This window comes from Pseudochaenichthys georgianus, chromosome 12 (assembly GCF_902827115.2).
Source record: "Pseudochaenichthys georgianus chromosome 12, fPseGeo1.2, whole genome shotgun sequence".
Classification (NCBI taxonomy): domain Eukaryota; kingdom Metazoa; phylum Chordata; class Actinopteri; order Perciformes; family Channichthyidae; genus Pseudochaenichthys; species Pseudochaenichthys georgianus.
Genome location: NC_047514.1, coordinates 21,981,210 through 21,997,736, shown reverse-complemented (window position 1 = coordinate 21,997,736; position 16,527 = coordinate 21,981,210). Strand labels below are relative to the sequence as shown.

At 42.8% G+C, this 16,527-nt stretch overlaps 1 protein-coding gene across 1 annotated transcript; it reads right to left on the bottom strand.

Annotated features, from left to right (window-relative positions):
- On the bottom strand, window positions 1-5,531 carry bhmt (betaine-homocysteine methyltransferase). Its single transcript, XM_034095307.2, has 8 exons — window positions 5,422-5,531; window positions 4,335-4,467; window positions 4,135-4,247; window positions 3,451-3,642; window positions 2,462-2,609; window positions 1,298-1,480; window positions 538-766; window positions 1-458 (listed from the first exon to the last, which is right to left on the bottom strand). Exons 1-8 carry the CDS (start codon window positions 5,440-5,442, stop codon window positions 278-280), a joined length of 1,200 nt encoding a protein of 399 aa, XP_033951198.1. The 5' UTR covers window positions 5,443-5,531; the 3' UTR covers window positions 1-277.
- Between the last annotated feature and the right edge of the window lie 10,996 nt (window positions 5,532-16,527).

Sequence of the window (16,527 nt, the reverse complement as noted above, 5' to 3'; positions counted from 1 at the left end):
TTAGAAGTTTATTGCTACACATCATCTTTTATAAGACAACATTAAGCACTTTTGGAGTGTTACAGTCATTTCTTCAGGTGCATTCACAGTTTTTCAGCCACAGTCATTTCACCAGGCTCACAGTTGAAAAAAAGGTTACAGGCACTCGTGGTTAGTTATGACTATCCAATTTAAGCATGATACAAGTCTTCCACACACAGTAAAAAAGGTCCTAAAAAGAAAGAAAGAACTTCAGCATTTCAATCTTCCTATAAAACAAGATGCTTCAGAGGGGAGCTCAGTTGCTTTTGTTGGACTTGTCGAAGAGAACCTTCAGCTGATCCTTAGAGGTGGCTTCCTTCTGCTGCATCAGGTCAGCATGGCCCTTGGTGACCCCCCACCCACTGGGGTTGGCCATAGCGGGGCAGAAGGGACGTCCGGATGCTGGCTTCAGATTCTCCCAGTAGTCACGACGGGCCCTACAGAGAGAAATACCGTTTAATAACCAAATTTGGACGTATTCTCAGATTAAAACATGAGGAGAAAGCCTTCCAGTACCTAGCTCTGACCCAGGGCTTTGTGTGCATCTCCAGGCCACTGCCCCAGATGCCGTGCTTCTCAGAGCCCTGAGGCAGGGAGCCCTTCTCGGGGGCCAGCTCCTCGGCCAGGGCCCGGACATGGTAAGGTTCAAATCCGCAGCAGCCTCCGATGTAACGGATACCGGCATTGTACGCTTCACGAGCGTATTGCTGCATGTCCCATCTGGTCAGGATCCTCGGCTCCAGGCCTGTCGGAGAACACATGGTGGTACTTTTATTCAAACATAATGTCACATTTCGGTTTGAAGTCACTCCAAAATTCAAAAAATACATACTTTTCCTCTTGTGCTATTTATCAATCTAGATTGTTTTGGTGTGGGTTAAGTGTTGGAGACATTGGCCCTAAAAATGTTGCCTTCTATTGGATATAATGGAACTGGATGGCACTTGGCTTGTGGTGTTCAAAGTGCCAATCAAATACATTTGAAAAAGACACAACAGCAAAGTGTCTTTCCAAAAATAATTACTCAAGATAATCCACAGAGCTTTTTGTCAGCAGTTTCATGTAGGAACTATTTCCATTCTTCTGAACCACACCGGCCATCAACAAAGAAATTGATGTTAAGTTTCCCAAGTGTTTTTGTTTAATTGCCATCAGACAAGGGCAATCAAGTGCATTTGAACTACTTCCCTAAGAGGAACAAAATGCATTTTTGATTTGTTGGTTAACACTCCTCATTTAATGTTGAGAAGCATCAGTTTTGAGAGTGTATACATACTGAAAGGGAACTCGGGCAGGTCAATGAATCCCTGGCAGTTGCAGTCGGGGGTGTGGTAAGCCAGTGGCTGGCACATGTAGTGAGCCTTCAGCCCGGCCTTCTCCACTCCCTCCTTCATCATCTTCACAGTCTTCACACAGGTCATCGGGTCAAAGTGGCAGTTGATGCCCACAATCTGAGCACCTACAGAAGAAAGCATGCTAAACTTTATCTCGGGTTAAATAAATTACAGGAAATGTTTTCAATTTCCTGAGTAAGTGGGTGAAAATTGGCGAGGCTTATGTTTTGCAGCAGTGTGTACTTTTGTCTGACAGGTTATTCCACTGGATGGCGCCAAAATCAGATTATTTAAAATCCTTTGGCTACCCACTTCAGATTATGCCCTCCCAATATGACTAGTGGGAAAGTTTCATTATGGAAAATGTAGGACTCAGCATTTTTGCACAGGCAGGATATCTCCGTCTCTGCCGTTTGGATTTGTCATCATTTGAAATGTGGTTTCTTGTGATACCCACAACTTCATGAAGATATATGACAATTACAAAGTAAAACATTTGTACAAAATCTAAAAATTACTTCAATTTATTTAGTGAAAAAGTTGCCAGTTTATTTGTTAGTGCATTCTAAGAGTTTAATTCAAAAAGGTTTGAAGTCTCAATGAAACATATTTTTTTATAGTATTTTGTTGACAGATAATTTGATAAACAAAATCAACCTAGAAATTGTAAAAAAAAAAAGTATTTGGAGAGAAAGGTGAAACTCCATAAAAGACAAATATTCACTTAAAGTCCCTTTACACCCACATAGGTGTTTTCTATTCCTGATAAATAGACCAGTTTGAAGGTGAGGCACTTTTAAAGTCAAAAATAGTTTAGTTAAACTGTATTATGTTAAACCCAGCCTTCCCTCATTGTATATCTTACGAAAAAACTATTACTAAGAGTCAAGAACTTAATGAAATTCTTGACACTAACATACACATGACAATAAAGAGGATTAAATCAGTTGGCTTCACTACTGAATCATCAAATAAATACAGTTTACAGGAATACAGGAAGGCCATTATGTTACTTTCACCTCAATTTCTCGACACCTTCACCCCCTGAGGGACTGGCTTTTACAAAGTCACATAAGGTATTTTGAAAGATGGAGATATTTTCATACCAGCTTTGATGAGTTTGACGGCACAGTCTCCGGGGCTGACTCCGTTCAGGTCTCCATCGGGTCCGATACACATGGTCGCAGCCACAGGCTTCCCGGTGCTCTTCAGAACCTGGACGGCCCACTCTGCCTCTTCCACGTGCTCAAAGTACTGCAAACAGAAACACACACAACACATCAGGAGAAGTGGGTCGTTATTCTTTAATGGGTATTTTTAAATTGAGTATTTTTAAATTGTGACGGTAAATATGATCTCTTGTTTGTGGCCAAAGATAAAGAATATGCATGCAGTATTTCAAACTGCAGCCCCTATTTCATGATTTTACCATTGTAGGTGCTATATTAGATCAAATCACATAGCAGCATCATTTTATGCATCCCCCAAGTCACTAAAATAATGTATTGCAGGTGGTTTGAATGCATCCAAACACAAAGGAACACACTCCTTGGAAGTGCAATGATGGTTTTACAGGCTGGGGAAAAACATATAAACACTTGAATGTAAATCTTTCTGGGGGTTTGAGCCAGTAAAATGTGGATCAAGCTTTGTTTTTTATTTAAAGAAAGGGACACTCCACTAATTTCTCAAATAGCAGGTCAGTTTACAAACTATGAATGAGAGGACAGTATAAACAGGCTCTTGAGCTTTATTTAGTCAAGTTTCTGACCATTGCATGTATGATATATGTGTAATGTGTGTATATGTAAAGCGCTTTGAGTCATTGTAAAAGCGCTATAATAAATGTAAGGAATTATTATTATTATTATTAAATAATTTAACTAAGGATAAGTTCTTGATTTACAAGGACTGGAGGCAAATATAGGGTCCAGTGTAATTTATTTAAAACTTTTACTCAGGACTCAAATCAAGATATCCTCAACTTTTACCCTTCTGGTTATCCCAAAGCTTTGGACGTGCATTTCTTAATTGCTGAATTTATTTTTAGACATTTTCTCTCATACCAAACTTACCAACAGTGTTCACTACATACCTCTGCAATCAGGAAGTCCACGTCCTTCTTGACAAAAACATCAATTTGTTTCTTGAAGATGGCTTTGACATCATTCTCACTCTTGCAGCTAAGGTAAGAGGGGGTTTGAGAGACTCCCCCTGCCACCAGAGCATCCCCCTCATTGGCCACCTCCCTGGCCAGGTCACAGGCTGCTTCGTTTATCTGCTGCCCCTGGAGATAACAAAAGGGAAATGGAACTTTCATGTCAAGAAAACACTATGATGTTATTTCTGTTCTTTGCTGCAGTCAGTTGGTTTGATGCCAACTCTGCTGCCAAGCTGCCAACCATATCCATGACTGAAGATGACACTTGAGAGCAGCTGCAGCTGACACACACACACCCTCACACACACACACACACACACACACACACACACACACACACACACACACACACACACACACACACACACACACACACCCACCCACCCACCCACACACACACACACACACACACACACGCACGCACGCACGCACGCACGCACGCACGCACGCACGCACGCACGCACGCACGCACGCACGCACGCACGCACGCACGCACGCACACACACACACACACACACACACACACACACACACACACACACACACACACACACACACACACACACACACACACACACACCACACCACACCACACCACACACACACTAAAGTACTCACAGAGAAGCCCAGAGTGTTGCCCCTGTTCTCCAGTTTATCATCGCTTGCGTAGAAAGTGAATGTCTGCATGACATTGGAGCCGGCCCTCAGGAACTCCCTGTGCAGCTGCCGCACTGGAACAGCAGAATATCTCGGTTATGATATGAAACTGGCATTACAGGTCAGAAAACTGGTGTAGCCCAGAGAAAGATCAATAATACCTGCTTCAGGATGCTCGGCTGCAGCCTCAGGGGTCCATGGTCCTGCCTTCACGTAGCCTCTCTTCTCAAGAGCGAAGACAAAGCCCCCATCCCCGAAAACAATCTCTCCTGCATCCAAACGCTCCAGAATACCCTGAGTCAAAAGAAAGAACAGAAATAAGCAAAGTATACTAAGTGTAAAGTAACTAAGTAGATGTACTCAAGTACTGTACTTGGGTACAATTTTGAGATACTTGTACATTACTTGAGTATAACTATTTTGCTGCTACTTTGCCCCAGTACATTTGTTTAACACCTTTAGTTACATTGCAGATTTGGATTATTGATATGAAACTCTTAAATCAGACTTTAGTTCCACCTGGAGTAAATTCACAAGCTACCCTGCAGTATACAAAGTCATTCAAACTAGCTGCACCTTTACCAGCTTTGAGAACACTTTCATGATCAATCATTATAAAACATATAATATATATAATTCTGAAATGGACCAATCTGCACAATGACTACTTTTACTTTTGGTACTTAAAGTATATTTTGATGCCAATATCTTTCTACTTTCATTCATTTCATTTCAATCTATATTTCGAACAGATTAAAAAAAAAAAAATGTGAAAAACAGAATACCGTATTGTTAAAATGCAGTATTTATCCACATTCATGATAATATTTATATATTCAACAACAAAAAAGTCTTCATATTAATAATAATAATAATAAATCATAGGTGTCCGAAAGGGACCAGGAGGAAGCAAATGCTTATTAATTCCCACCCCTTACTTGATCAATGATTGTCCTTTAAATCATTATGCAAGTTATTCCTACTTACTTTACTTGAGTAACATTTTGATTGCAGGACTCCTGTATTCCTACACACTGGTACTTCTACTTTAACTTAAATACAAGATCTGCACTTTTCCCACCTCTGGAAATAAATAAATAGTTTGATACACTATCTGGTAGTTGGCAAACACCACTTCCTTTTACACACGCACCACAATATGTGGCTTCAAAACTAAATGCAACAAGTACATTTAAAACACATTGATTATATGTTAACATCAAGTGAGGAGACATAATATTGACTCACTTTCTTTGCTCCCGGTGCCATGATGATGCAGCAGTGACCGGCCCTCTCTTCTCAGCTTCAGACTCCTCTGAGTTGGGAAAGGGCTTCTTGCAGGCTCCGCGGCTACATTTATAATCCAGGAGGGGGAAGGTGCTCCTGATGTCACTATAACATCCGCCTGCCTCTTACATAACACATCTATTTTTCCTTTTGGCAACTTTGCACAAGACAACCTATTGTTCACGCAACCAAAGAAATGCAAAAACGTGTGCTTTTTTTAATATGTTTTTAAGAATGCATCAATGTAAAGACTTAGTGCTTTAGTAGTTGAAAACAGATTGATTGTCAGCGCAAAACATGTCACTAATTTAGAACAAAGCCTGATCAGGTTTAACTGCCTTTTCTCACAAACAAAATGGAGAAGCTAAAAAGATGCAGATGTTATGCAAATATTAAAAGTGTTATCTGAAAAACACTTCCTTAATGCTTGCCAACCCTGTCTCCTAAAAATTACGTTCCCACAGAACTAAATTGCATTCTCAATTACGTTTAGCAAGAAATGTATTTTCTCCTACGTTACGTTCGTTATGAACGTATCTCAAATACGTTTATTTTCTACATATCTTTGCCATTTATTGTCTTGCTTATAATAATGATAAGAGTCATTTTAGAGCACACATTTGAAATCAGTAAAATAATAGTTTTATCATGCCAAAAAGCTGCTGTGTTTTTTATTGCACCTCAAACATTAAAACAAATCCAGAGTTACGTGTTTCTGTACTTCCTCTAAGAAGAAAGGACAGTAACAGAAGATCTCTGTAGGCTTTAGGCTTGATCGCCGTTCAAATGACAGCGTTGGTTTCCCCAAAAGTGGGCGGGGCTGTAAAGTGACGTAGATTTTACTCTCATCTATTATTCAAAACCATTCTATTTATTCTATTATATAACGTAAATTACATGCCAGTGTTTTATGTTTTTATTTTAAATCGTATAATGTCGGACTTTTTTTCCCGTCTGTGAGGAAAGAAATGGAGCTTCGAGCCTCAAAATACTGAAATCTGTATTTTTGAAAATCTTTTTTTCCTCATTTACTCAACAATAACACACAATTATCCTTATTTTTATTTATTTGTTTAATTCTATAATCTTGGGCTTTTTAGCCGTAAATAAAGTCACCGGAAACAGACGTAGGCCTATAAGGGACATTTTGAGGATACACACAAACCCACTGAACAGATTACCCAAGATCCTCAGCTTGATGCTCGTTGATTGGATGTTTAGTCGCAATGCATGTTGGGATATGATGTTAATGCGATATGATATCCGAAAAAATAAAAAAATAAATATTAATAATACTTTATTCCGAGTGTTCTTGCTTTTCTCTTTGGAAGTCATCACATAACGGCATTGTAATACACAGTTCGGCTGCATTAAATATTACACATCTGCTGTAGTTCTTTATTTATAGAGCCCTGATGAGAAGACTTCTGGACAAACAGGAGAACTGCCGCCAAAACTGAATATGTGACGTGGATCATAAATATATCAACAATTAAACAACACTTTGCATTTCTTTTCACAAAATACGTCTCCTTGCAGTATCAACACTAATTCGGCTGTCTTTTATATTTGATCCAATTGGTAGATAGGTTACATTTACACCATAACGGTGCACAACTGATAGAAAAGGACTGATTTTCTTTGAATATAAGAATGTAAATACTGAGTTGAGAGAATAGTCAGGGAATTTGGGTGATGGGAGACACATCTATGGAATCACAATTGCAATAGCTTACCATTAAATGACGGATATGTGATGTTTTACAAATCAGATATTAATGTGTAGAAGTAAAGCATGAGAAATAGTATAGCAATATCCTGTAAAATTATGTAAAAACATGAATAAAACTACACATCTTCAGATGTTATACATACATAAGTGTCCTAATACAAAGTTATTATTAGTATGCTGTGTGTACCTTGTGTGCACCGCCTAGTGGTTAAAGAAAGTTATTGAATTATTTTTGTTGAATAATGTTATTTGATGAAAAAAATATTAAGAGTACATACTTTCATAGGGGGAAGGTAGAAGGTCTGTGATAGAAATATAGAATATAAAAAATCAAGAAGATACTGTAAGTGATCTCTACAATAAAACAGTTTAGTGCACGATGTACAAAGATATTAATAGGAGGATGTGCAAAACAGACAAACTAATTAACCTTAACATTAAATAATACTTTAGGTTAAGGTCTTCTTTCAAATAATAGCTTTGGGGGTATCTATCTACAGATAAATATTAAGCCTGAGAAAGTACTTAACGTCTAATGTATTGCTTTCCTGCAATGTTAACTATGTTGAAGCACTTATTTTAACTGATATTATACACATTAATTATACTCTTATGTATGTAGATAGTATAAGAAATGTGCAGAATTTGACAGTTTAATGGTGGAGGTACACACATATTGATAGATATCTTGTAATTAACTATTAGTAGAGAATAACGAGTAATTAATATACTTTATAGAGATCTGCAGATAAATGTTTAGTCTTCTCAAGCACCAACTATCAAATATCTCTCCTGATTGTTGGCACTTGACAATCACCTTTCCCTGAATTTTACTCGGGTGTAACTAAAGTCTGCTTTAAAGGTTGTTTATATTTCACATAATTAATCAGAATCTGCAGAGTTACTAAAGTAAATGTAGTGGAGTAAAAATACCAGGTTAACCTCTGAATTGTAGTGGAGTATAATATATATTAATGCTGCCCATTATGGATACAAGCGATTTTCACCCATGTAGTAATTACATGTTTTAAATGTGTACACACCAATGTGTTTCCTATCGCCTAAACCTCCAGGGCTGTACACAGTTTAATACTGTCAACTTCTAATTTTTGGAAAAATGAAAACGTCTTTTAAAACTACAATTCCCAGTAGAGACGTGCCATAGAGAACATGTTGCGAAACACAATAGCCAGCATGTGTAGTTCTGGGGAGGCGTTCGAGTCCAGTTTTGAATAGTCTGCCGTGGTTTTGTTCTATTTCAAAGAGTTTGACGCTCGGCGTAACCTTGGCGCTGTTATGATTCTGTTTAGTTGTATTTTTGTTGTGTGCTTTTGTGTGCTATTTCCTGTCTCACCCCTCTCTTCTCTGTGTTCCTCTGCAGGGCTGGCGTGTGACAGGGAGTTGGCTGGCTCCTCCCAGTAGCAGACGAGGCACACCTGTTTCCACTCACCTCTTCACCTGTAGATATAAAAGCCCGGTCCTCATGCCACTTCCCTGCCAGATAATTCCTCTGTGTTTCGACCCTCCGGTGTGTCTCGCTGCTCTCCTCGTTGTTTGGATTATTGTTTGGATTTTTGCCAGCCAACTTCCTGACTCCACTGCCGTATTTTTTGTTCTCTGCTTGAATAAAGCTTTTTGTTTATCGACCATCTCTCTCCAGTCTTTTGCTTTGGGGTCCAAAATCCTATAGGCCGTAACAGAATGATCTTGCCAAAGCATGGACCCCGCAGAGACTGAGAGATTGAAGCAAGCTATTTCGACACAGGGAGCTCGTGTGGGGCAGCACGAACAAGCCCTACAAAGTATCATGGAATCCCTCCACAACCTTAATACCGGTTTCACTCAACTCAGCGGCCGCTTGGACCAGTCTTTCACCCAGCTCAACACTCTGACGGCTCCAGCTCCTGCGCCACCGCCTCCAGCTCCTGCGATTCCAGTCATTCATCCCGGCCAACCCCGTGAACCATTCATCCCCACCCCTGTGAGGTATTCAGGTGATTCAGGGACATGCAGTCAGTTTCTTCACCAGTGCTCCATAGTTTTAGATCAGCAGCCTTTAACTTACTCCTCTGACAGAACTAGAGTAGCTTTCATTATGAGTTTGTTATCGGGTAAAGCAGCTGCATGGGCGGTGGCCATAGCCAAGAGTAACCCAGCTATCTATAACTCCTTTCCTGTGTTTGAGACCGAGATGTATCGAGTGTTTGACCACCCGCTTCAGGGTAAGGAGGCCAGTAATCGGCTCCTTTCTTTATGCCAGGGTTCTGAGTCAGTCTCCACTTACTCAATTGATTTCCGCATTCTCGCAGCAGAGAGTGGGTGGGATGAGACGGCTCTACAGATAGTTTTTTCCCGTGGATTAAACGAGGAGTTAAAGGACGAGCTAGCTGCTCGAGATGAGACTTCGTCCCTTGAGGAGTTAATTTCTTTGGCCATTCGCTTAGATAATCGCTTCCGTGAGAGGCGTAGGGAGAGAACAGACAGGCAGAGATTCCCTCTCCCCTTTTCCCAACCCAAGTCACCATGTCCGCCTGGACAGTCTGCACCTCCTCACCAACGCCTGGAGCCTTTCTCCTACCGGGACCCACCCACCGTCTCCTCATCCCTAAGCCCAGAGGAGCCTATGCAGCTGGGGAGAATGAGGCTTTCACCTGCTGAACGGGAACGCCGTTTCCTCCAGAGGCTCTGCATATACTGTGGTCAGGCTGGCCACATTCGAGCCAACTGTTCCGCTCGGCCAAAAGAGCAGGCTCAGCAGCCGGGGGAGGGGCGCTGGTGAGCCATACTTCTGTCTCCCCTTCCCACGCTAATCGTCTCCAGTTAAAGGGTACGGTTTCTAGTTCTCAAGTTTCCCTTCCTCTCCAAGTCTTAGTTGATTCAGGGGCTGATGAAAATTGTATTGACTCTGACCTGGTTTTCCAGTCTAATCTCCCCTCAGAACTCCTTCCCGAGCCCAAGAACATTTTTTCCCTTGATGGTAGGCTTCTTGCCCGTGTAACTCACCGTACTGCCCCAGTGTCATTGTTACTCTCAGGTAATCATCACGAGACCATTTCCCTGTATCTCATTCCCTCACCCCTTTCTCCGCTGGTGTTAGGTCTCCCCTGGCTTAAACTCCACAACCCACACATAGACTGGGCTACCTTATCCATCGTCAATTGGAGTTTGTTCTGCCACTCTCACTGTTTACACTCTGCCATACCCACCACTGTTACTTCAAAACCTGTTCCCCCCCCAGACCTGTTGACCTCACGTCAGTTCCCTCTGAGTATCATGACCTCCAGGAGGTTTTCAGCAAGGATCGTGCCCTGTCTCTACCACCTCATCGACCTTATGACTGTGGCATTGACTTGCTCCCCGGTGCTCCCTTGCCTTCGAGCAGACTTTATAATATCTCCAAGCCGGAGAGGGAGGCCATGGAGACTTATATCACTGACTCTGTTGCTACTGGTCTCATTCGCCCTTCTCGCTCTCCATTGGGGGCAGGGTTTTTTTTTGTTGACAAGAAGGATAAGACTCTACGCCCCTGTATTGATTTCAGGGGCTTGAATGACATTACTGTAAAGAATAAGTATCCTCTTCCGCTCATAGACTCAGCTTTTGGTTTCCTCCATCAAGCCACCATCTTCTCTAAGTTGGACCTCCGAAATGCCTACCACCTAGTTAGGATAAGGGAGGGAGACGAGTGGAAGACTGCGTTTAAGACGCCCCTGGGACATTTTGAATATTTAGTTATGCCTTTTGGGTTAACTAACGCCCCTGCTGTGTTTCAGACACTCATTAACGATGTCCTTCGTGATATGCTTAACAGATTTGTCTTTGTGTATCTTGATGATATCCTCATTTTCTCTCGTGACCCCCAAGAACATGTCCAACACATGAGGTTGGTGCTACAGAGACTCCTGGAGAACAGACTTTATGTTAAGGCTGAGAAGTGTGCCTTTCATGTTTCCTCTGTTTCATTCCTGGGTTTTGTGGTGGAGAAGGGACAGGTCAGAGCCGACCCTGCCAAAGTCATGGCAGTGGCCGAATGGCCCACTCCTACAACGAGAAAGCAACTCCAAAGGTTTCTTGGTTTTGCCAACTTTTACCGCAGGTTTATTCGTGACTATAGTCGGTTCAGCTTCACCCTCACCTATCGGCCAGGCTCACGGAACATCAAGGCAGATGCCCTGTCACGTCAGTTCGCTCCTCCGGTTGAGGAGCCATCCGCAGGAACCGTTCTTCCATCCTCCTGTGTGGTGGGAGTAGCCAGGTGGGAGGTTGAGAGGGTGGTCCTGGAGGCACAAGAGGACCATCCAGCTCCTGAGGGTTGTCCACCGGGTCGGCTGTTCGTTCCACCGCACGCCAGATCTTCAGTGCTCCAGTTGGGACATGATTCTAAGATAGCTTGCCATCCAGGAGCACTTCGGACTCTAGGCCTCATCCAACAACGCTTCTGGTGGCCCTCCATGTCCTCTGACGCCAAGAAGTATGTCGCCGCCTGCTCCATCTGCGCCCGCAGTAAGGCATCCCACCGCGCCCCTGCTGGTCTTCTGCGCCCTCTTCCCATTCCTCATCGGCCTTGGTCTCACATCGCCATGGACTTCGTGACGGGTCTTCCCCCATCGGAAGGAAATACAGTTATCCTGACGATTGTTGACCGCTTTTCCAAGGCCGTACACTTCGTTCCCCTACCTAAGTTACCTTCTGCTCTGGAGACTGCTACACTAATCACCCAGCATGTTTTTAGATTGCATGGCATTCCTCTGGACATTGTTTCTGACAGGGGTCCGCAATTTGCCTCTCGAGTCTGGAAGGCCTTTTGCCAGGCATTGGGGGCGTCGGCCAGTCTGTCATTGGGTTACCACCCGCAGACCAACGGCCAGACTGAGCGTGCGAATCAGGACCTGGAGGCAGCCCTTCGCTGTGTCTCTTCTCACCATCCAGTCTCCTGGGCCTCCCACCTGCCTTGGGTTGAATATGCCCACAACTCCCTGGTTTGCTCCGCCACAGGAATGTCTCCATTCATGGCTTCTGTTGGGTTCCAACCCCCTCTCTTCCCCGCCCAGGAGAGGGATGTGGCAGTCCCCTCAGTACAGGGGCATCTTCGGCGGGCCCGCAGAGTCTGGCATGAAGCTCGGGCAGCTCTCGTTCGCACTGCTGCTCGCAACCAGAGGCTTGCAGACCGCCATCGCACTCCAGCCCCGGACTAACAGCCCGGTCAGAAGGTCTGGCTGTCCTCCCGTGATCTGCCACTCCAGACTGACTCCCGCAAACTGGCACCCAGGTACATTGGCCCGTTTGTCATTGAACGGATTATTAACCCCGCTGTGGTTAGGCTCAAGCTGCCTGCTGCCTTGAATGTCCACCCATCATTTCATGTCTCACTTCTCAAACCAGTTTCCTCCAGTCCTCTGAGCCCTCCGGCCTCCCCCCCTCCTCCCCCCCGGAGTATTGACAATCATCCTGCTTTCACCGTCCAGCGGTTGTTGGATGTACGAAGGCGAGGCCGGGGGTTCCAGTACTTGGTGGATTGGGAGGGGTACGGACTAGAGGAGCGTCAATGGGTCTCCCGCTCCCTGATTTTGGACCCTGCTCTCCTTAGGGACTTTTATGAGAGGTACCCGGACAGGCCTGGTAGGACGCCAGGAGGCGTCCGTTGAGGGGGGGGTACTGTTATGATTCTGTTTAGTTGTATTTTTGTTGTGTGCTTTTGTGTGCTATTTCCTGTCTCACCCCTCTCTTCTCTGTGTTCCTCTGCAGGGCTGGCGTGTGACAGGGAGTTGGCTGGCTCCTCCCAGTAGCAGACGAGGCACACCTGTTTCCACTCACCTCTTCACCTGTAGATATAAAAGCCCGGTCCTCATGCCACTTCCCTGCCAGATAATTCCTCTGTGTTTCGACCCTCCGGTGTGTCTCGCTGCTCTCCTCGTTGTTTGGATTATTGTTTGGATTTTTGCCAGCCAACTTCCTGACTCCACTGCCGTATTTTTTGTTCTCTGCTTGAATAAAGCTTTTTGTTTATCGACCATCTCTCTCCAGTCTTTTGCTTTGGGGTCCAAAATCCTATAGGCCGTAACAGGCGCACTGCCACTCCAACATCCAATCACAGAGCTTGAAGATTAATCACGGGGTTTGACAACGGGACTGTAGTCCCAAACGATAGCTGGGGATTATGGGTAGTGTAGTGTCTTCGGCCATCCTAAACTGAAATGTTTTTCGGATATCATATCGCATTAACAACACCACATCTGGCGTCACAGAGATCTTCTGTTACTGTCCTTTCTTCTTAGAGGAAGTACAGAAAAACGTAACTGGATCTGTTTTAATGTTTGAGGTGCAATAAACGACAGAGCAGCTTTTTGGCATGTTAAAACTACGTAACGTGGGAGAAAATACGTTTCTTGCTTACGTTTCTCAACGTAATTGAGAATGCAGTTTAGTTCTGTGGAAACGTAATTTTTAGGAGACAGGGTTGTGCTTGCAGATGTGGAAAAGCCATAATAAATTTGGCAACTGTGAAACTGTGAAGAGAATATCTTTCCTGGAAGGATCCCAAAAGCTCTTTTGATAGAACAAAAGCCCTGGCACACGCTATATAATGCCATGTTAAGAGGAACAGTCTGGATATTTTGGTATGATTTTGTCCTTTATCGTAGACACTATCCTCTCCAAAGATGTGCCTAATGTTGCTTAATCTGCATGTTTGAGCTTATTGTGCCAAGGACCGGCAGATACATTAAAAAAGAATCACGGACCGGTTGTCAATTTTAACTGATTTTAATATTTACTCACCAACAGGTAGCAACAGAGGCTAATTGTATGTAACAGCCTGAACAAATACTAGAACAATATGCATCCAAAACATATTAATGTTTAAAAAAGAACCTTTGGTTTTTCGGAAAACCAAAAAACAGACGTTATTCAGTTTTTAAACCAAAACGGGAAAACAGATAAATCAACATTTTGTTCATGGTCATTTGAAAACAGGTGTCAGAGCTGAGCAGAGCAGAGCACCCTTGAATGATGGGTTAGTAGACTAAAAGCTTTAGGAATCCAAACTATAACATATATGTACCCTGTATCAAGATTGATGCAAAACAAGTGAAATTTGACCTTTTTAGAGAGGTTTAGAAAAATAAAGTCCAGGCGGACTCACCTCTGGGTAATTTGGGAACCATCAGTTCCATTTGAACTTTTTCACTGTAAAAATCATTTTATTACTTTGAATTATCACTATAGGTATTCATTCCATCCAAATACAACTGTTGTGAAAAAAACCCCAAAAAAAACCATACTATGTTATCCTCTTAGGCCCCACGGACCCGAAATCGCGTCATTTGCAGGAAACAACGTCTAAGGAACCTTAATATTTAATAAACTATGAATATTTTATATCCATATAACGGGAAAAAACTCATTTAACTGATCTTTTTCATTTATTTTTTCAAAAAAAACACAATGCTAACAGTGAGCCTCTGAATTAGCCCCGAGCGAAAAATGCTAACCTATTACTGCACCGAAAATCACTCCTTGCTCCCTTATTACTTATCCTAGCTGCACATCCAACATATTGTTTATGATCGTAAAGACACAGAATCTAACGGTGCCCACCTCAACACTGAAAGATACAAACTCGCGACGTTATCAACAAAAACGTACATCAAAACAAGTGGCGCTAGGTACTAACATGCGCTAGGCTAACATGTCTTACCTTTCTCTTTGTCTGGTCTAAACTGGTCTTCAATGGCATTAAAACGATAAAAACGATGATGTAGTTAATCCATAGGTTAATATCCAATGGGGCTGTGTCCCCTTTGAAATGTTCTGATAATCTATAAGCAATAAAACTGCAATTCCGTTATCTGCTGTCCGCTCTGTGCTCCGTGCGCTCTGGGTCCTGCAATTCCTGCTTCCTTCCGTAGTAAACAATAAGTAAAGTCTGCTGCGTAATGTACAGTGCTGGCTGGCATTCTTTATACTTTACGCAGGACCATATCTCTGGAACCCATTGGTCGATTTGGGTGATTTACACCTTTTTCTTAACCATTAAATCCAATAGAATCGATGGGCAGTTCCCAAATCCACGTAAACATTACCATTGCGGATGTAATAGAGAAGCAAACGAAGCATATCTGAAAGTACAAGCCTGGACGGCAAAACGTTATACCCAGCAGTATATTGCCATAAATATGATGATGGATTATCAGTAAAAATGTCAACGTGACACAAAGACATTGGATTAACCTTGAGCGGCATTTTTATTCCGTTGAACACAACTTTTGTTGTTGGGAACCCCTGGTCTATACCAGGGGTGGGGAACCTCCGGCCCCCGGGCCGTATACGGCCCGCGAGACCTTTCGCTACGGCCCTCGAGGTAATTTATAAATATACGCAAAAAACAAAAGAAATCTAGACCGCAAAAAAATTAAACAAGCGAGTCCCTGTTTTTCCTAGCCAAGGTCAGTGACCATGAACACATCACGAGCCTAACGTGGTATATGTCTTGTCTGACAGGGATGCAGTTCTGACCATGGTTCTGACGGAGAGCAGAGCACCAGAACGCCGCTCCGCCACTTCCACAAATGTCAGTACCCATAAGGAGCCGTACACATGCCGCAGTTTCTGCGTGGCTGTGTCTTTAGCTGAAAGCCCAGTGGTCTGTTCATCTGTCATACTGATCATACAGTCAATAACTGTGTTGTTATTAGCATCTGGTTAGCTAGCTCTGCTAACGAATATAAGAAGCTTTTTCTACAACCAGTGAGGTAAAGGCACATCTTTATATGTGACCTGCTCCATCGAAATCAGTCGCATTGACCCGAAGACACATTTTGAGTTGTATACACGGTTGGAAAGAGGATATTCCTAGCTTTCTAATGATATCAGGATTGTTTTTGTACTCCAAATATTAAGCGAAATATGTCACATTATATAATGACTGTCACAGAGTCCTCATTTTGAGAAAAAGGCCTTTAAAGTTTCCTCTTCTCTGGAATCCATCGATCTGATTGATTATTAGTGGAGCAAATGATCAAAATACTACGGAGGGAAGATATTTTCGTTTGGAGGGGAAGCTCGAGAGTGTGTGTGTATACGTGTGTGCGTGTGTGTGTTTGTGTATTTTTGCGTTTGTGTGTATTGTGTTTGTTTCCCGGGGAAAACCCTCACGAGAAACACCGGCTGTTGTTGTGCCTGCTGTGATGTTAAGTTACTCCGTTCTCCGCTTGTAATTATGCCGTTACAAGCTTCAAAGTTATATTTATCATCTGAATTTGCCGAAACAAGTTTAATATTCTGAAAGCCAAGACTCTGTTTAATTTAAATCAGATGAAAACAAACTGTAAAGGATC

Excerpts from the sequence above, each read along its gene's own strand:
- bhmt (XM_034095307.2), bottom strand. The coding sequence starts at position 5,442 with ATGGCACCGGGAGCAAAGAAA. Across the intron at positions 2,610-3,450 it reads TGGACTTCCTGATTGCAGAG|TACTTTGAGCACGTGGAAGA; the intron begins GTATGTAGTGAA and ends TTCTGTTTGCAG. Across the intron at positions 767-1,297 it reads CCTGCCCGAGTTCCCTTTCA|GCCTGGAGCCGAGGATCCTG; the intron begins GTATGTATACAC and ends GTTCTCCGACAG.